The sequence below is a fragment of the Orycteropus afer genome, unplaced genomic scaffold, assembly GCF_000298275.1.
Source record: "Orycteropus afer afer isolate SDZICR_OR568_19922 unplaced genomic scaffold, OryAfe1.0 scaffold00235, whole genome shotgun sequence".
In the NCBI taxonomy this organism is placed as follows: Eukaryota; Metazoa; Chordata; class Mammalia; order Tubulidentata; family Orycteropodidae; genus Orycteropus; species Orycteropus afer.
The window spans coordinates 5,435,585-5,453,979 of NW_006921822.1; the positions used below are offsets into that span (position 1 = coordinate 5,435,585).

General features: G+C 35.4%; 1 protein-coding gene across 1 annotated transcript in view; it reads right to left on the reverse strand.

Moving 5' to 3' along the window:
- CNOT6L (CCR4-NOT transcription complex subunit 6 like) overlaps positions 1-18,395 on the reverse strand; it is a 97,499-nt gene that overhangs the window by 54,504 nt on the left and 24,600 nt on the right. The window contains exons 4-6 of the mRNA XM_007949050.2: positions 10,135-10,224; positions 4,762-4,830; positions 532-689 (exon numbers count right to left, since the gene is read on the reverse strand). Coding sequence (XP_007947241.1) covers positions 532-689; positions 4,762-4,830; positions 10,135-10,224 — 317 coding nt within the window. The remainder of the gene's footprint in view (positions 1-531; positions 690-4,761; positions 4,831-10,134; positions 10,225-18,395) is intronic.

The following is an 18,395-nucleotide window of genomic DNA, read 5'->3' on the forward strand; positions in this document are numbered from 1 at the left end:
ATTCATTTTAACAATGTGTTAAAAAAAAATTAGAAGTATCTAAATCTCAGATGTGGTGTTTAGAATAAAGTAAGAATGCATGATTTATAATACAATATTTTAATATCTAAAATGTTTATCTTTAAGAAATAACTGTGCACAAGTACTTCCCACCCTCGATTCCATTATAAATTAAAAGTATACTCCTAAAAGGCTAGCAATCAATCACCTTAAGTTTTCTCATTCAGTATTACCAATGATATGTTCATGAAGCAAAATGTTAACACAGATAATAGGTAAAGTTATTTTCACTGTAGAAAATAGTAAATGAATGTAAGTCAATGGCTGTACTCAGCAAAACTGTTTTACTGTAAAAGTGACATCTTAAATGTTTATTAAAATTTTCCCTTTTTTTTTTTTTTTTTAAGAGAAGGACAGAACACAACTCCTTTTGAGTTTTGCTTTGAACACAGTATCTCCCCCCTAAAGGTAAGATCTATTATTTTTGAGTTTACTTTTCAATTAAAAACAATTTAATTTCTATAGTGTTACCTGAAGACTAATGATATCTGCGTCACAGTTAACAATTTCTTCCATAATTCCCTTTTTCCTGTATTCCCAGTTTAAAGCCCAGGATGGGCAATAGCCATATAGCTGCCGGGTAGCGTATTTATCACATAACACATTGTAACACATAACCGTGAATGATGCTAAGAAGTGGGAGAAAAAAATAGCAGACAAAGAGGGAAAAAATTAGGCAACTTTTTCAAGAGCAGTATCATGTGTATAGCTACATAAGCAAACATGCACACATCGCAAATATCATCATAGTGAAATGCCTGTGGCGACATTTTCTGTTGAACAGAATCTATTCAAAACCTCACCAGAGTCCATCACTGGCATTCTGTTACTAGTCTAGAATTAACTAACAGACTAATTTTTAAGAAATTTATTTTTTAAAAAATTCAAATTTTGTTAGAACACTAATCCTCTGCATGTAATTTGCTAAATAAAGCTTCTCTATAAATGGAACAAAAGTAAATTTGAGCTTCATCATGATTAAAAGGCTATAATTTCATTAGTATTATTTTTAAATATGCCCATACTTAATACGTTTTAGAAGCTCTTGATGAGTCATTAGAGTACAGACTAACAAAGTTTACTTATAAGAGAATTTCTTTTCTGTAAAATCAAATGTTCATTTTGAAGTAAAATTTTCATTTAAAAATGTCCTTGAACTATAAAAAGGACTATGTACCAACTAATATAGTCAGGAGAAGATCATTTTTATCCTTAGTATTCAGAGAGCTCTAAGGACCAGCAGCATTGGTTATCACCTGAAAATGTGTTAGAAATGCACATTCTCAGGCCCCACCGAAACCTATTAAATTAAAATCTGCAATTACCAAAATCCTGAAGTGATCCATGGTTAAATTTTGAAAAGCCCTGGTTTTTATTAGTAATTCTCTCCTGGATGCCCATTAGAATCAGTTTGCAGACTTTCAAAAGAAAAAGCAAGCTGATACCCAGGAATCCCTCCAAACAAATTTAATCAAAATATTAAAATAAAACAAAAAACAAGGAATTGTTGCTGTTGAGTTGATTCTGACCCATGGCAACCCTATGTGTGTCACAAAAGAACTGGGCTCCATAGGGTTTTCAAAAGAAGGATTTTTTTTTTTAAGTAGATGATAATCTTTGACTTTCTTCCAAGGTACAGACGTACCTCCAAATCTTTTGGTTAGTAATGGAGCTGATTAACCATTTGCACCACTCAGTGACTCGAGAGTCAGAATATTAGAGCCTAGATATTTATATTTTTAAAAAGCATCTTAAGTGATTATAATGGACAGACATGGTTAATAATCACTTGTTTAGATAAACTGTGAGGTAATCAATGTCAAATAACATTTCACTGAGGTTGGTTCAGTTTCAAATGATGGTAAAGGTAGTAAAAGAAAAAGGTCAATGGTCATTTGTGGTTTGACTGTTGGCCATTCTGCACACTGGTGGGCATATTTCAGTTTGAGATGATTTGTATTTTCTTCTTATTTATCTGAGATATGACATAGAACCATTTAACCTCTACATTCTGAAGTGAGTACACTGCATTTACATTAGTCCACCTCTCTGAATTTGAAATGTCCTCTGGAAGTGAACAGAAAAGCAGCAAGGGAGATTGTTATTACCTCATTCAGCTTTTTTCTAAGACTCTGTGAAATGAGACTTGATAGAAAAGACCAGAGATTAATATTTCTATAATATGTAAAACTCAAAACCAAGCCCATTGCCATCAAGTCAATTCCAACTCATTATGATTCTGCAGGGCAGGTAAGAACTGCCCCATAAGGTTTCCAAGGTTGTAATCTTTACCGAAGCAGACTGCCCCAACTGTCTCCAAGGGGGAAGGCAGCTGAGCTCTTAACTACTGTGCCATCAGTGCTCCTTACAATGACATACAAAACACCTTATACCAGTGCCAAAACTCAAGAATGAATTGGCAATTTTTTTTCTTTAATTTTTATTGTGATTTAGGTGAGTTTACATAGCGAATTCACTTCCATACAGCAGTTCACACACATTTTGTTTCATGATACTGACTGCAATCCCCCAAAATGTAACAGCTCTCTTCCCACTTCCTCCCTGTAGTTACTTCTTCCCTGTGTCCTTCTTTGCTATGCATTCCTGCCCTCTGAGCTATCTCCCTGTGAAAATGTGAATTAGCAATTTTTAAACAAAGTTTTAAATAGCTAAGTTTCTTACATCACCATTCTTCCATCTTCTGTTTATACACAGCACCTTTTTACTCCCTGAGGTTTGATTCCTACAGTTTTGTTACTATAAACTACCTTTAACCACAGCCAGTTATCATATACATCCCCAAAACATCAAAAATAGTAAAAGGCATTTTTTAAAATAGCTCTGCTTTTTAGCACTCAGATTCTACTTAGGTAAGCACTGTATATTACAAGAAAAATCTATAGCAGTTTTTCAACAAGAAAAATCCAACACCACATTACTTTCAGAATTCAGCAATTAATGAAAATTGTTTCTGCTGTTCTTTTCTTAACTGAAACGCAGCTGTGCAAAAATTAGGAAACCCTTTCTTCAAGAAGGAATGGCTCTGGTGGCACAATGGTTAAAGCACTTGGTTGCCAACTAAGAGGTTGGTGGTTCAAACCCACCAGCCACTCCCACAGAAGATGAAACAGTCTGCTTCCTTAAAGACTGACTGCCTTGGAAACACCATGGCACAGTTCTACTCTTTCCTATAGGGCTGCTATAAGTCGGCATCAACTCCATGGCAACGGCTTTTTTTCTTATCTTCAAGAATGTGCTCATTCCTGTTCAAAAAGGGATTACTTTGAAAACCAGAAAATGGTCTTTTTAAAATTAAGAAGGATATAATTACACATTAGGGAAGGCCAAGTATATAAAGTAAGTCTGCCTAACTTAATGCTTTGTAAAAAAAATAAAAAACCTTAGGTATTTTCAATTTACTCAGAGCATCTATATACCTGATAATATAAGTATTATTTATCATAAAATTGATATAATGTCTCTTGTTGCAGACTGTTATTGTGCTTTTATAGTGTGGTATTTTAAAATTATTACCTCTGAAAGACACTGGAAGTATATACTGTATACTGTAGTATTTATTTAGTATTTATAAATATGAGCACAAGAGTTACACTTCCCACATTTTCAAACACATTATCATCCCAATACCAAAACAAATGAATCTTCTTTTATTTAATTTTAACTGAAACTTAATTTACTTAATCTCTAAATAAGGGAGGGAGAGGAAGGAAAGGAGGTAAAGAGAGGGGAGGTTATACTGTTAAAAATGTACACAAGAAATTCTAACAACTTAAATTTATTCTGACAATTACTAAAATAAAAGTATTTCGTGATTGTGAAGATGGCACAGGGCCTGGCAGTGTTTTCCTTGATTCTGTTTTAACATAAGGCCTCTAGAAGTCAGAACTAACCTGACAACACCTAACAACAATTTAGTGATTGATTTAACATTTATATTAAAAGAGGAATATCTCATCATATAAATTTTAAATTAATTCTTGTGCTAATTTTAAATGAAAATAGATTATTATGAAAATGTACTACTCTTGCAACTTTTTTTTTCTTAAAGAAGACATTTGGGTAAATACTAATTCATAGCAATATATTTTAAGTAGAATCTCCAACCTTAAAATGTCTAATATGTTAACAAGCCTTACAAATGTCAGATCAGTACTGGTCTCAAGAAAGAAATAAACGTTGTAATTTTCTAAATTACTACAGTTCTAGAAATGCTAGATTATACCCTTAAATTGCTCAAATAATCACCCTGAACCATTTATAAGCCCTAGGCTTAGTATCATATATAGCAAATACATACTCGGTCTCAATCATTCTTCTACTGAAAGGATGCTATCAGTGTACCCTCTCAGGGACAACAAAGTACCTAAGTTGTTTAAAAGTTTTCAGAAGAAAATGTATTATCACTCATTTATTCTTAAATCACCCAATACTCTGTGTAAAGACATCATTTAGAAAAGGGTATTACAGGAATAATTTTAACACTAAATGCCATATTGTTATGAAAGATACTTACACATTGGCCTAAGATAATATGAATAAAAAAATCTAATCTACCTATCAGTATTTTTAAACTCATTAAGGGAGGCACAAGAAAGGTCTGTTAATTATAGGTCACAAAACTCAAGTAGCTGGTTTAAGTATTTCTGGAAAAAGTCAAGGAAGAAAGAAAATACTTCTTACCTGAGGGCAGAATTTGGTCTCGTTCTTTTAAGGTAATCCATGGCCTCGGAGGAAGCTGCTCTGGATGAACTGAAAAAAAGGTTTTTTTAAAATTATAACTCCATCTGTTTTCAAAACAGTATCTTATTATATTAAATCAACTTTTGTTTTATTTTCAGCATACTTACTGATCCACAGTCAAACTTAGAAACTTAATGCTGAAATTTAATAAAGATTTAGAAACTAAAGGAAGTTTAAGAATAGCTATGTAGAAAACACACAACTAATATTAGAAAAGAACATTAGGAAACTCACTAGTGGGATTTACACTTACATGATATTTACGAAAAATAATTATTTAAAGCCTTGATTTTAATGTCATGATTAAGTATGTAAACTGCATTGACCTTAGTTCCTTACTAAAAAATCGAAGTTATATGAAATTCCAACAAACTGAATGAAACATTTTTAAAATAGAAAAATATGTATGATTTTAAAATAAAGACGACTGTATTTTCTAATACTTTTCATTTCCTAATTTTATTATTTCTCTCTTTTATAAAGCCAGTGCAGAAAGATAAGAAGAGAATTAAATTGTACAGAAAATGAAAGGCACTGGTTAAACATTAATTGCTCCGTTATTATTATCAAAAGCATGGTACTATATACACTACCCACCAACCAGATGAAAGAAAATTCACTAAGTCAAGATTTAACTAGCCCTTTTTCTTCTTCCTCTTTAAAATTTTTGCAGGTATAGGACAATTTGACTCAAGTTTGCAGATTTTCCCAGTGTATTAAACCAGAAAAAACAAACCAGTTGCTATAGATTCAACTCCTACTCAAGGTTACCACATGTGTGTCACAGTAGAACCGTATTCCATAAGATTTTCAATGGCTGATTTTTCCAGAACTAGATCACCAGGCCTTTCTTCTGAGATGCCTGTGGGCGAATTTGAACTGCCAACCTTTCAGTTAGCAGCTGAGAGGGTAACCATTTGTGGTGTCTAGTGACTGAAAAACGTATTTCCCTAAAATAAAAACATTCCATCTTTATTCAGTCACAGGCAAATTTTGGCAAAAAATCCAAGATCGTAAAAAGTGAACATTACTATTGTGGTGGTCCACAAGTTTACCTAAAGGATGCTTGCTTTAGCAGCCATATTTTTCAGAGTAGCATTTGACATATTCCATATCTTTTCAGGAAAGGAATGGAGGTTATCTAAGATGACAAATAACTCTTATAGATGATTCAACATTATTTTGAATCTTGGGAAATAGGAGCATCTTGGCAACTGTCTCAAGATGGAAATCCTAAAATATAAATGCAATGAAGAATAATGAAGGAGCTTTCCAGCCACTAGAATCCTTCTTAACAAATTTCACCTAAATTGGCCTGGTTAAACATTCAGAAATCAAGAAACTTCTCAAAGAAAGCACAAGTAAGGTGATGTCAACATTTTGGTGTTTCCCATATGTTATGGATTTAACTATGTTCCCCAAAATGATATAATGAAGTTCCAATTTCTGTACTTGTAAATTTGACCCTGTATGGGGAAACAGGGTTTTTCTTTGCAGGTACAATCAGTATACGGAGGTCATATTAGAGTACAGTGGGTCCTAATCTCCTATGAGTATTATCTTATACAAGAGGGGAATACACAATGAGAAAGAGTAAAGACAAGGAAATGACACCATTTCATACATGTATAAGCATCTACAAGAAATGCCAGGAATTCCAAGTAGAAACCAGAAAGTAGGAAAGAGGCATAGACAGTTCCTCTATACAAGTTCTCAGAATGAAATGACACAGCTCACATCCCAACTTGGACTTCTAGATGCCAGAACTGAAAAAGTTTAAATTTTTGTTCTTTAAGACACTTTATTTCATGGCATTTTGTTACTGTACACCTAGGAAACTAAGACACCATCTCTTAACTAATGATCACAAATCTCTTAACAAATATATCACAATGCATTCATGTACAACATAGCATCCATTCAAGCAATGTCCAACCGCATATACATCAATGGTCCCATAAAGTTATGACAGGGTTCAGAATTCCCATCAGAGAACAGGACACAGGGGATGTAGCCAGTTGTTGTTGTTGCTGTTGTTATGTGCTGTGGAGTCGGACCCGACTCATAGTGACCCCTCCTTGGATTTCCAAGGCAGAATCACTACCGAAGTAGATTGCCCAACCTTCCTTCTGAGGAGTGGCTGGTCGGTTTGAACCACCAGTCTTCTGGTTAGCAGTCAAATGCCTTAGGCACTATGCTCCCAGAACTCCTAACCAGAGTGAAGGCAACAGATTCCTGCACACAACACATATATCTCATGTCTCCTGTATACAAACTGTACAAAAAACATTAAAGAAACACTTTCAGGTAGCGCAGTGCCTCAGGCACTTGACTGCTAACCAGAAGGCTGGCAGTTCAAACCCACCAGCCACTCCCCAGAAGGAAGGTTGGGCAATCTACTTCTGTGGTGATACTGCCTTGGAAACCCAAGTAGGGGTTGCTATGGGTCAGATCTGACTCCACAGCAATTGTTGTGTTGCGTTTTGTAAAACATCTTTAACATAAGAATCCATACCAAATTCATTGTCTCGAGTTGATTCTGACTCACAACGACCCCATTGGGTTTCCAAGGCTGTAAATCTTTACAGAAGCATCTTTTTTCCACAGAGTGGCTGGTGAGTTTGAACCACCAAACTTTGGTTAGCAGCCAAATTCTAACCACTGTACTACCAGAGCCCCTAAACATAGTAACATAGTAACAATAATAACAATAATATTTTGATGCATGCCACAAAGTAGCATCCAATTGTTATTAGGAACCATTGTATATATCCTGAATTATTAATATAAGAGAATTTGGGTAAGGGGAGATTGATGTGTAGCTACAGCTTGCATGTAAGTTGGATATTCTTAACCTGGGGACCACATGTATATAATAGGATGTTTGCAACATGTCTAAATCACATGATGTCCTATTTCATAGAATGTATTACAGACAATAAGGAACTCTCGTGGTGCAGTGGTTAAAGCATTTGGCTGCTAACCAAAAGGCTGGTGGTTCAAAACCACCAGTTGCTCCACAGGGGGAGGGGGAGGGGGAGGCAGTCTGTGTCCATAAAAATATACAGCCTTGGAAACCCTATGGGGCAGTTCTCTGTCCTACTGAGTTACAACGAGTTGGAATCGACTAGATGGCAGTGCATTTGGTTTTAATTTTTGGTATTGTGGACATTAGTAAGCAGTGCATGACTGTGTATCAGGATGAATAAAATGCATGGTGCTCACCAACAATATCAAACAGCCAATAAAATATGAAAAGATGTTTAATTTCCCTAGTAATTCCCTAGTAATAAAATTTAAAAAATTAGATAGCGTATTTTTATCTAAGATGACAAAAACTTTCAAGTTATTAATACACAGGGTTGGTGATGATATTAAGAAACAACTACTTCCATACTTTCATGTAGAGGTGGTAGAAATGTAATTGGTACAGCTACCTAGGAGGGCAAACTGACATCATCTTTTAAAATTTAAAACATACATGTCCTTCAAGTTTAAATGGCCTAACATACCACACAGAAACATTGTTCCACATCCTATTTTGGTGAGTAGCAACTGGAAACTTAAAAGCTTGCGAGTGGCCATCTAGAGGTAACGATGAGTCTCTCCTCAGCCAAAGCAAAGAAGAATGAAGAAAACCAAAGATGCATGGGAACAGTTAGTCCAAGAGACTGGTACACCATGCAGTCCTCAGCCTATATGATTACGAGACCAGAAGAACTAGACAGTGCCCAGCACCACTGTCAACCACTCAGAGAGGGATCTATGTAGCAGATCCTGGATACAGTAGCAGAACAATGTGGAAAAAAACTCAAAATAAAAAAAAAATAAAAGGGACCAGGTTTGCTGGTCTGATAGAGCCTGGTGGAACCACTGAGATTATGGCCCCTAGCTGCCCTTCAGGTCTGGAATTGAAACCACTCCTATGGCTTCCAGACAAACATATGAGCTGAACTTTTATAATAAGTAGATACTCCTTGGAGAGAACAATCATGGGAGAATAGAAGGGCTGTGTTTGCACAGGGAGACAGCTGAAGGGGCAGGAGTGCATGGGAAGGAAGGACACAAGAAAGAGGTAACTATGGGGAAGAAGAGGGAGGGGAGCTGTTGCACTGTGGGAAATTGCAGTTGTAGTGGTTAACTTTGTGTGTCAACTTGGCTGGGCCTGGTTGAGTGGCTGAACAGCTGGTGCTAGTTATTCCCCATGATGAGACTGGTAATCAACTCCATGGTGGAACCTACCACAAGCAGCTGAGTAGCTACTTTAGGAATGTGGTCTGCTTCCCATATATAAGAAACAGCTTTGAGAATGGTCTCTAGCTTATGGCACGCTTGAACCCTGCATGTAGCTGTGTTGTTGTTCAGCAGCCTACCATCTTCTGCCAACCTTGGGACTTAAAATGGACTTGAATTAATGGCCTGCCACACAGTTTGGTAACATCAGGACTGTGCCATTTTATTTGTCGACCCTGGGCTTGTTAACCTCAGCAGCCAGTAGTTGCCTGAGTGAAGAGATAGATGTCTCTAGCCTCAGTGGGCTGGGAGCAAGAGGCTGAGCTGAAGCCCAAGGTCAAGGGGCTTTCACCCAGCCCCTAGAGCCTGACACTTTGAACTTGGACTTAAAGCCGCCAAACTGTAAGAGAATAAACTCCTGCTTGTTAAAGCCATCCCATTTGTTGTATTTCTGTCAGAATGGGTAATCAGAATAGCAGTCAGTGTCATGAGACAAAGTGTATGTGAACTGCTGTATGGAAAGTGAATTATCTCTGTAAACTTTCACCCAAATTACAATAAAAAGTAAAAACAAAAACAAAAACATGCATGTCCCTATGACGTAGCAATTCTATTTCCAAGGATCAGCATGAAGCAGCATTCAAAAAGAGATTCATTACACCACTGTTAGTAACAGCAAAAACAATGGCAAATGGTTGAGTAATACCCATATTATGGAAGTCTATGCTGCAATTTAAAAGAAAAGGGATGGATGGATGAATAGATAGATATGCTGCAGTGGAAAGCTAACCTAGGAATACTGCTGCATTAAAAGAAGCAGAAAAATATCTAATAATTAAATATATTTTACTGGAAACTCAAAAACATACATGAAAAGTTAATACTCTAAAATTTCTACTGAAATAGCAAACATATTGCTTGGTAAATAGAAAGTACCCAGTATATAAAAAGAAGAATGTCCCACTGTCATAGGAACTCAAGACCTATAAGCAATTATATAGTCAGATGCTCTTAAGCAAAATGTGCTATATTAGCTAGCAGTAGTATCTGTAGAGTTCTCTGCTGTCGTTAACTACTTACCTGCAAGATTGTCAAGCATGAAGTTCAGTAGCTTTCGGGTTCCATCTGGGTCCTGGTATAAGTTGAGAATATCCTGTGATAAAGGATTGCCTAAAGCAAAAGACAAAAATGAAAACCGTAAGACATAAAATTGTACAATATAACAGAAAAATATGCTGTACCATCTAAAATATTAATTTTATAAATTGATTTTCAATGTATTTAATCTATGAAATAAACTTAAAGAAATTAAGAATTTGAGAAACTATACTCTATGTTAATACAGTTCAAAAAAAATTTCAATAGAGCTATATACCATTTATAATGTACACCTACAATTTGGGCTTGTCAAACTTAACACCAAAACCAAAACCAAATCACTGCTGTCGAGTTGGATTCAACTCATAGCGACCCTTCCTTGGGTTTACAAGGCAGTATCACTACAGAAGTAGATTGCCCAATCTCCCTTCAGAGGAGTCTTCAAACTCAATACACACACATATTAATCATGGTCAATTATGAAGAAGTATCATGACCTGATGCCTTGAGGTAACTCTGGAAGTTCTATATTTAATTTTAAAGACACAAGATTCTAATCGAAAGACAAACAGCTCTACATGAGAAAGCATAAATGAGACTTTGTAAAGTGGGAATTCTGTCATTTTGAATATTTACATTTTTATGTATGGGGAAGAGAAAATATTTCAAGTGAGGGAACAAATCTATTACTAAGACGAAGTAGTAAGATGTGCAAGAAAAAATAGGATTTGGTTACGACAGTGCTCAAGGATATTTGAGCACTAAAACTACAGACATCGTTTATCAAGCAATAAAGGTAAGAGACTTTTTATTCTCTTAAGAAACAAAGGTGATTCAAAGATAAGCATGAATCAACAGACTTTCAAACAGATTTCATGGGGAGAAAAATGGAACTTAACAAAAATAGTAACAACAAAAGTTACAGTGCAACAGATATCTACCAGAATGGCTAAAATCAAAAAATACTGAGCAGCCAAGTGTTAGAAATAACGTGAAGTTTCTGACTTCTCACACATTAAAGACAGAAATGTAAAAACGTACAATTATTTTCAAATTTGGTTGGTAACTTCAAATTGACAAGAAGTTGGAAAAAGAACTTCCTGGGGATAACAGGAATCTTCTATGTGATGACCACATAGGTATATGCCTTTGTCGAAATTCTTCAAGTTGGATACTTAAACATTTGGATATTTTACTGCATATGATCATAAATCAATGAAGTATTTTAGTGGAAAAAACCTTTGTTAATTAAAAACAATAAATTAAACACTGTTGAAAAGAAAATCAGTGAACAGGAAAAATATATCCAAAGAAATTAACCAACCTGTATCACTAAGAGTCAAAGAGATGGACAACATAAGGCATTAGAAAATATAAAATGGATAAAATGGACTTCATAAAAATAAAAAACTATTCTCTGAAAGACATTTAATTAAGAAAATAAAAATACCAGTGACAGACTAGAGAAAACATCTGCAAAACACATATCTAAAAGTGGACTTGTAAACAGAATATACAATAAACTCTCAAAACTCAATAATCAGAAAAAATTAAAGTCAATAATAAAACCAGGCAAAAGATTTAAACATACATTTCACCAAGGAAGATATACAAATGGCAAGTAAGCATACAGTATCATTAGCTGATAGAGAAATGAAAATTGAAATCTTACTACAGTCCATCAGAATGGTAAAAATTTATATATATATGTACACACGCACACACATATACACATACACAAATATATATACATGGGAGTTCTGGTGGCACAGTGCCTAAGACATTTGACTGCTAACCAGAAGGCTGGAGGTTCAAATCCACCAGCCACTCCTTGGAAGGAAGATTAGGCAATATACTTCCATAGAGATATCACCTCCGAAACCCAAGGAGGGGTCGCTATGAGTCAGAATCAACTCAGTGGCACTGAGTTTGGTTTATGTGTGTGTGTGTCATATATGTGTGTGTGTGCGTATATATACATATTAATGTGTATGTATATATATACACACACACATATATATATGACATATATATCAGTATAATGTCAACTTCTGGCAAGATGTGCAGTAACTCTCTCATTTCAGTGAGAATGCAAAATGATACACTCACTTCAGGAAAAAGTTTGTGAGTTACTTATAAAGTTTAACATACACCAACCAAACTCACCAATCCCACTTCTAGATATGTACTAACCTGTTAAACAAACTCATTGCTATTGAGTCAATTCCAATTCATAGCAGCCCTACAGGCCAGAACTCCCTCATAGGGTTTCCAATGTTTTAATTTTCACAGAAGCAGAACGCCTCATCTTTCTTCTGTTAGAGTGATTGATGAATTCAAACCACTGTGCCACCAGGGCTCCTTAGGTGTTTACCAAAACAAAATAAAAACTCATTTTACTCAGTAATTTGTACATAAATGTTTATAGTGCTTTATTCCTAATTGTCCATAACTGGAAACAATCCAAATGTCTTTCTACTTCTGAATGAATAAAAATCTGTGATATATCCTTCAAGGGGATATCTCAATGACTGAAATGAATGAGTTACTGATATATGCAACAATATGAACGAATCTCAAATGCATTATGACAAATAAAAGAATCCAAACTCAAAAAGTTACATATTATGTTTCCATACGGAACATTCTGGAAAAGTAGTTGCCAAGGGCTGAGAGCAGGAAGAGGAGTTGACTTCAATGAGCACAAAGGAATTTCGGGAGGTCATAAACTGTTCTATTTCTTGACTGTATTGATGGTTATGTGACTTCATACATCTGTCAACATTCATTGAACTGCACATCAAAGGGGTGAATTTCACTACATGTAAATGATACGTCAATTAACAAGTTGCTAAAATAAAGTTTAATTGCATGTAATTACTCATATAATTCATGCGCACAACATTAAGAAATATATTCAAGTTAAAATTTCCAGAGTACTAAGAATCTGAAAATAAGAGTGTATAATTTTAAAACAACAGAAAGAAAGAATATACAATGAGGAAAAAAGAAACTTAGTTTTCAGAAAGACAAGAAAGGAGAGAAAACACACAAAAAGTGGAATCAAAAAAGAGGTAGGATAGCAGTAACAAGTAAAAGAACAATACTGTATAAAAAGTACAATAATTACAATATAGGTAAGGCAACTAGTATGAATCCACATGTTAAAGAACAAAATAATATCAACTGTGTTAAAAACAAAGTCCAGCTATACACTGTTCTTAAAAAATACACCACAGCATAAGTACTAAGAAAGACTGAAACTAAATGGATAAGAAAAGGTATACTAGACACACATTAACCAAAAGAAAATTGGCTTAATTATAAGATTAGACGAAAGAGACTATAAAACATAAATACTAATAAGGGAGAAAAAGACTCACACTATGAAGAGGTTCAATACACCAGAAGATATAGCAATTTTAAGTTAATATAAATCTAATAAAATAGTCTCAAAGTATATAAAGTAAAAACTGACTGAACTACATGGAGAAATATACACATCAGCCAACTTTACAGAGGTTTTAATATAAATTTAGTTTGTGAGGTTTTTTGTTTTGTTTTGTTTTAAGGAGCTCTGGTAGCCCAGTGCCTAAGGCATCTGACTGCTAACCAGAAGGTTGGTGGTTCAAACCTACCAGCCACTTTGCAGAAGCAAGACTGGGCAATCTACTTCCATAAAGATCTACTCCCTCAGAAACCCAATGGAGATCACTATGAGTCAGAATTTACTCGACAGCAGTAGGTTTGGTTTCTTTTTCTTTTTTTGGTATTAAAAGATTAACCCATCAAAAGTTCCCAATATATAGAGAAAAAGAAAATTTGAGCAACACAATTAACAAATTTGAACTAATGGGCAAATGTATAACTAACTCAACAATTAGAGAATACACATTCTTTGCAGATGCAGGTAAAAGCATTTATAAAAACTTATCACACACTAGATTATAAAGTAAAAATCAACAAATGTGAAAGAACTAACTTCACATTACCTACCTTAACTGTATAAAATGGAATTAAGTTTAATGCTAATAATAAAAAAGGTACATTTAATATCCCACATGTACTGAAATTTTTAAAAAGCATTTTGAATGAGTCAAAGAACTATTATAACCCATACTGAAAATACTTAGAATAAAACAATAATGAAAACAATTCTTACCAAAATATGTGGGATGCAAGATAAACAACACATAGAAGCAAATTCATGGCCTTGTTTATATTTCAAAACAAGCTAATGTAAACAAGAATGAGCCACGAGTACAACTTCAAAACAGAATAGAAGAAAAAATAAAACAGCAAAGTAGCAGTGTACAAGGTCAATGCACAAAAAACAATTATCTATATACCAGCAATGAAAAATCTGAAAGGGAAATTAGGGAAACTACTCCATTTATAAACCAAAACTAAACCAAACTCACTGCCATGGAGTCGATCCCGACTCATAGCAACCTCTCCTTGAATTTCTGAGGTCACAGGCATCCATTAATACTGGGAACATGGAATGTAAGAAGTATGAATCTAGGAAAACTGGAAGCTATCAGAAATGAAATTGAATGCATGAAGATCAATATCCTAGGTATCTGTGAGCTGAAACAGACTGGTATTGGCCATTTTGAATCAGACAATCATATGGTTACTATTCTGGGAATGACAAATTTAAGAGGAATGGCATGGGATTCATCGTCAAAAAGAACATTTCAGCTCCATCCTAAAGTACAATGCTGTCAGTGACACGATAATATCCATATACCTACAACCACCACTAAACCCAAAGATGAAGAAATTCAAGACTTTTACCAACATCTGCAGTCTGAAATAGACCAAATATGCTATCAGTATGTATTGATAATTACTGGTGACTGGAATGCGAAAGTTGGAAATAAGGACGAAGCATCATCAGTACTTGGAAAATATGGCCTTGGTGACAGAAATGACACCAGAGATTGCATGACAGAATTTTGCAAGACCAACTATTGATTATTTATTGCTAATACCTCTTTTCAACAACATAAACAGCAACTGTAAACATGGACCTTAGCAATAGAATACAAAGAATCAAATTTACCTCATCTGTGGAAAGAGGTGATGGAGAAGCTGAGTATCATCAGTCAGAACAAGGCCAAGAGCTGACAGTGGAACAGACTATCAATTGTTCACATGCAAGTTCAAGTGGAAGCAAATTAAAGTAAGTCCACAAGAACCAAAACACATCCTACATTACATCCTACTTGAATTTAGAGACCATCTGAAGAAGAGATATGACACACTGAACAGTGACCAAAGACCAAATGAGTTGTGGAATGACATTAAAAGGATCATATATGAAGAAAGCAAAAGATCATCAAAAGACACAAAAGGAAAGTCAGAACAGACTCTCAAACTTGCTTCTCAACAAAGAATAGCCAAAGTGAATAGAAGAAATGATGAAATAAAAGAGCTGAATGGACTTCAAAGGATAGCTCAAGAAGACAAAGTAAAGTATAATGAAATGTGCAAACAACGGGAATTAGAAAACCAAAAGGGAAGAACATGCTCAACATTTATCAAGCTGAAAGAACCGAAGGAAAAAAAATTGAAGCCTCAAGTTTCAATACTGAAGGATTCTATGTAAATGATATAGGAAGTATCAAAAGAAGGTAGAAGGAACAGAGACACTGTACCATTTCAAGCATTTCAGGAGGTCACATGTGATAAGAACCAATGGTACTGAAGGAAGAAGTCCAAGCTACACTGAAGCTGTTAGTGAAAAACAAGGTTCCAGAAATGGAAGGAATACCCACTGAGATGTTTCAACCAATGCATGCAGCACTGGAGGAGCTCACTCATTTATGCCAAATAGTTTGGAAGACAGCTACATGGCCTACTGACTGCCAGAAATCCGAATTTGTGCCCATTCCAGAGAAAGGTGATTCAAAAGAATATGGAAATTATCAATTAATATCATCAGTATCACACATAAGTAAAATTTTGCTGAAGATGAGTCAAAAACAGTTGCAGCAGTATACTGACAGGGAATTGCCAGGAATACAAACAAATTCAGAAGGCATGGAACAAAAGATATCAATGTTGAAGTCAGATGGATCGTGGCTGAAAGCAAAGAATATCAGAAAGATATTTACCCATGTTTCATTTACTATGCACATGCATTCAACTGTGTGGATCATAAGAAATTATGGATAACACTGTGAAGAATGAGAATTCCAGAACACTAATTGTTATCATGAGAAGCCTGTATATTCACCAAGAGGCAGTCGTTCAAACAGAACAAGGGGATAAACAATGGTTTAAAATCAGGAAAGGTGTGTGTCGAGGTTTTAAGCTTTCACCATACCTATTCAATCTGCATACTGAGAAAATAATCCAAGAAGCTGGACTATATGAAGAGCACAACATGAGGATTAAATGAAAACTCATTAATAACTTGTGATATGCAGATGATACACTTTGCTTGCTGAAAGTGAAGATGACTTGAAACACTTACTGATGAATATCAAAGAGTACATACAGCCTTCAGTATGAATTACACCTCAACATAAAGAAAACAAAAAGTAACATCACAGAGAAAATATTGAAGTTGTCAGGAATTTCATTTTACTTGGATCCATAATCAACACCCATGGAAGCACTAGTCAAGAAATTAGACAACATATTGCACTGGGCAAACCTGATGCAAAAGACCTCTTTAAAGTATTAAAGAGAAGGTGTCACTTTGAAGACTAAGAGCACTTGACCCTGTTGTTGTTGTTGTTATGAGCTGTCGAGTCAAACCCGACTCATAGCAACCCCTCCTTGGGTTTCCGAGGCAGTATCACTACGGAAGTAGGATTGCCCAACCTTCCTTCCGAGGAGTGGCTGGTGGGTTTGAACCGCCAGCCGTCTGGTCAGCAGGCAAGTGTCTTAGCCACTATGCTACCAGAGCTCCCCACTTGACCCTAGCCATGGTATTTTCAACAGCTTCAAATGCATGTGAAAGCTGACCAATGAACAATAAAGACCGAAGAAAAATTGATGCATTTGAATTGCAGTGGGAAGAATACTGAAAATACTATCGACTACCAGAGAATGAACAAATCTGTCTTGGAGGAAGTACTACCAGAATGCTCTTTAGAAAGGAGAATGGCCAGACTTTGTCTTACATACTCTGGTCATGTTTTCAGAAGGAACCAGTCCCTGGAGAAGGATACCATGCTTGGTAAAGTAGAAGGTCAGAGAAAAAGGGGACGACTCTCAACGAGATGGACTGACACAGTGGCTGTGACAATGGGCTCAAGCATAGTAAGGATTGTGAGGATGGATGGAGCAGGACAAGACAGTGTTTCTCTCTGTTGTACAAAGGGTTGCTAGGAGTTGGAGCCCACTTGATGGCACCTACCAACAACAGCATTCCATTTATAATACCATCTAAGAGAATAAAACACCTAGGAATAAATTTAACCAGGATGTGAAAAACTTACACAATGAAAATTACAAAATACTGCTGAAGAGATTGAATTGTTGAATTGGTGTGTATATTCTCAACAATAACAACAAATACAAAGAACAAATAAAATAAATTCAGAAAAAAATAACAAAAAACAAAAATTACCTCATGAAAATTCCAACAGGTTTTTTTACAGAAATGAGTAAGCAATACTCAAATCTATATAGAACAGCCCCAAATACTCAGTGAAACCAAACCCAATGCCATCAAGTTGATTCCAACTCGTAACAAGCCAGAACTGCTCCTATGGTTGCCAAGGCTGTAAATCTTTAAGGAAGCAGAATGCCACATCTGTCTCACCAAAGTGCTGGGGGTTTGAACCATGCCAACCTTTCAGTTAGCAGCCAAGTACTTAAAAAATGCACCACCAGGGCTCCTTCACATAGCCAGAGCAATAATGAGAAAGAAAAACAAACTAAAACCCATACTTCTTGATTTAGAAAAAAGTATAAAGCTATAATAATCAAAACAGTCTGGTATCGCTACAATAACAGACATATATATATATAAACAAATGGAATAGAATCGAGAGTCCAGAAATAAACCTATTGCAGTGTAGTAAATAACTTAGTATGGCTTTTCTACCCATAAGTCATTGTAAACTCAGTGGTGGAATGAGCAACTGAGAAGCTCCTGATTGTAAATGTTATCCACCTGGGTTATTTCTGTTGGGTGTGGCACAACACAATGTTATGGGCGGCTCACTCTCAGGTGCTTAGAATTCTGTTATGATTGGTTGGTTTGGCCACTCTGCCAAGCT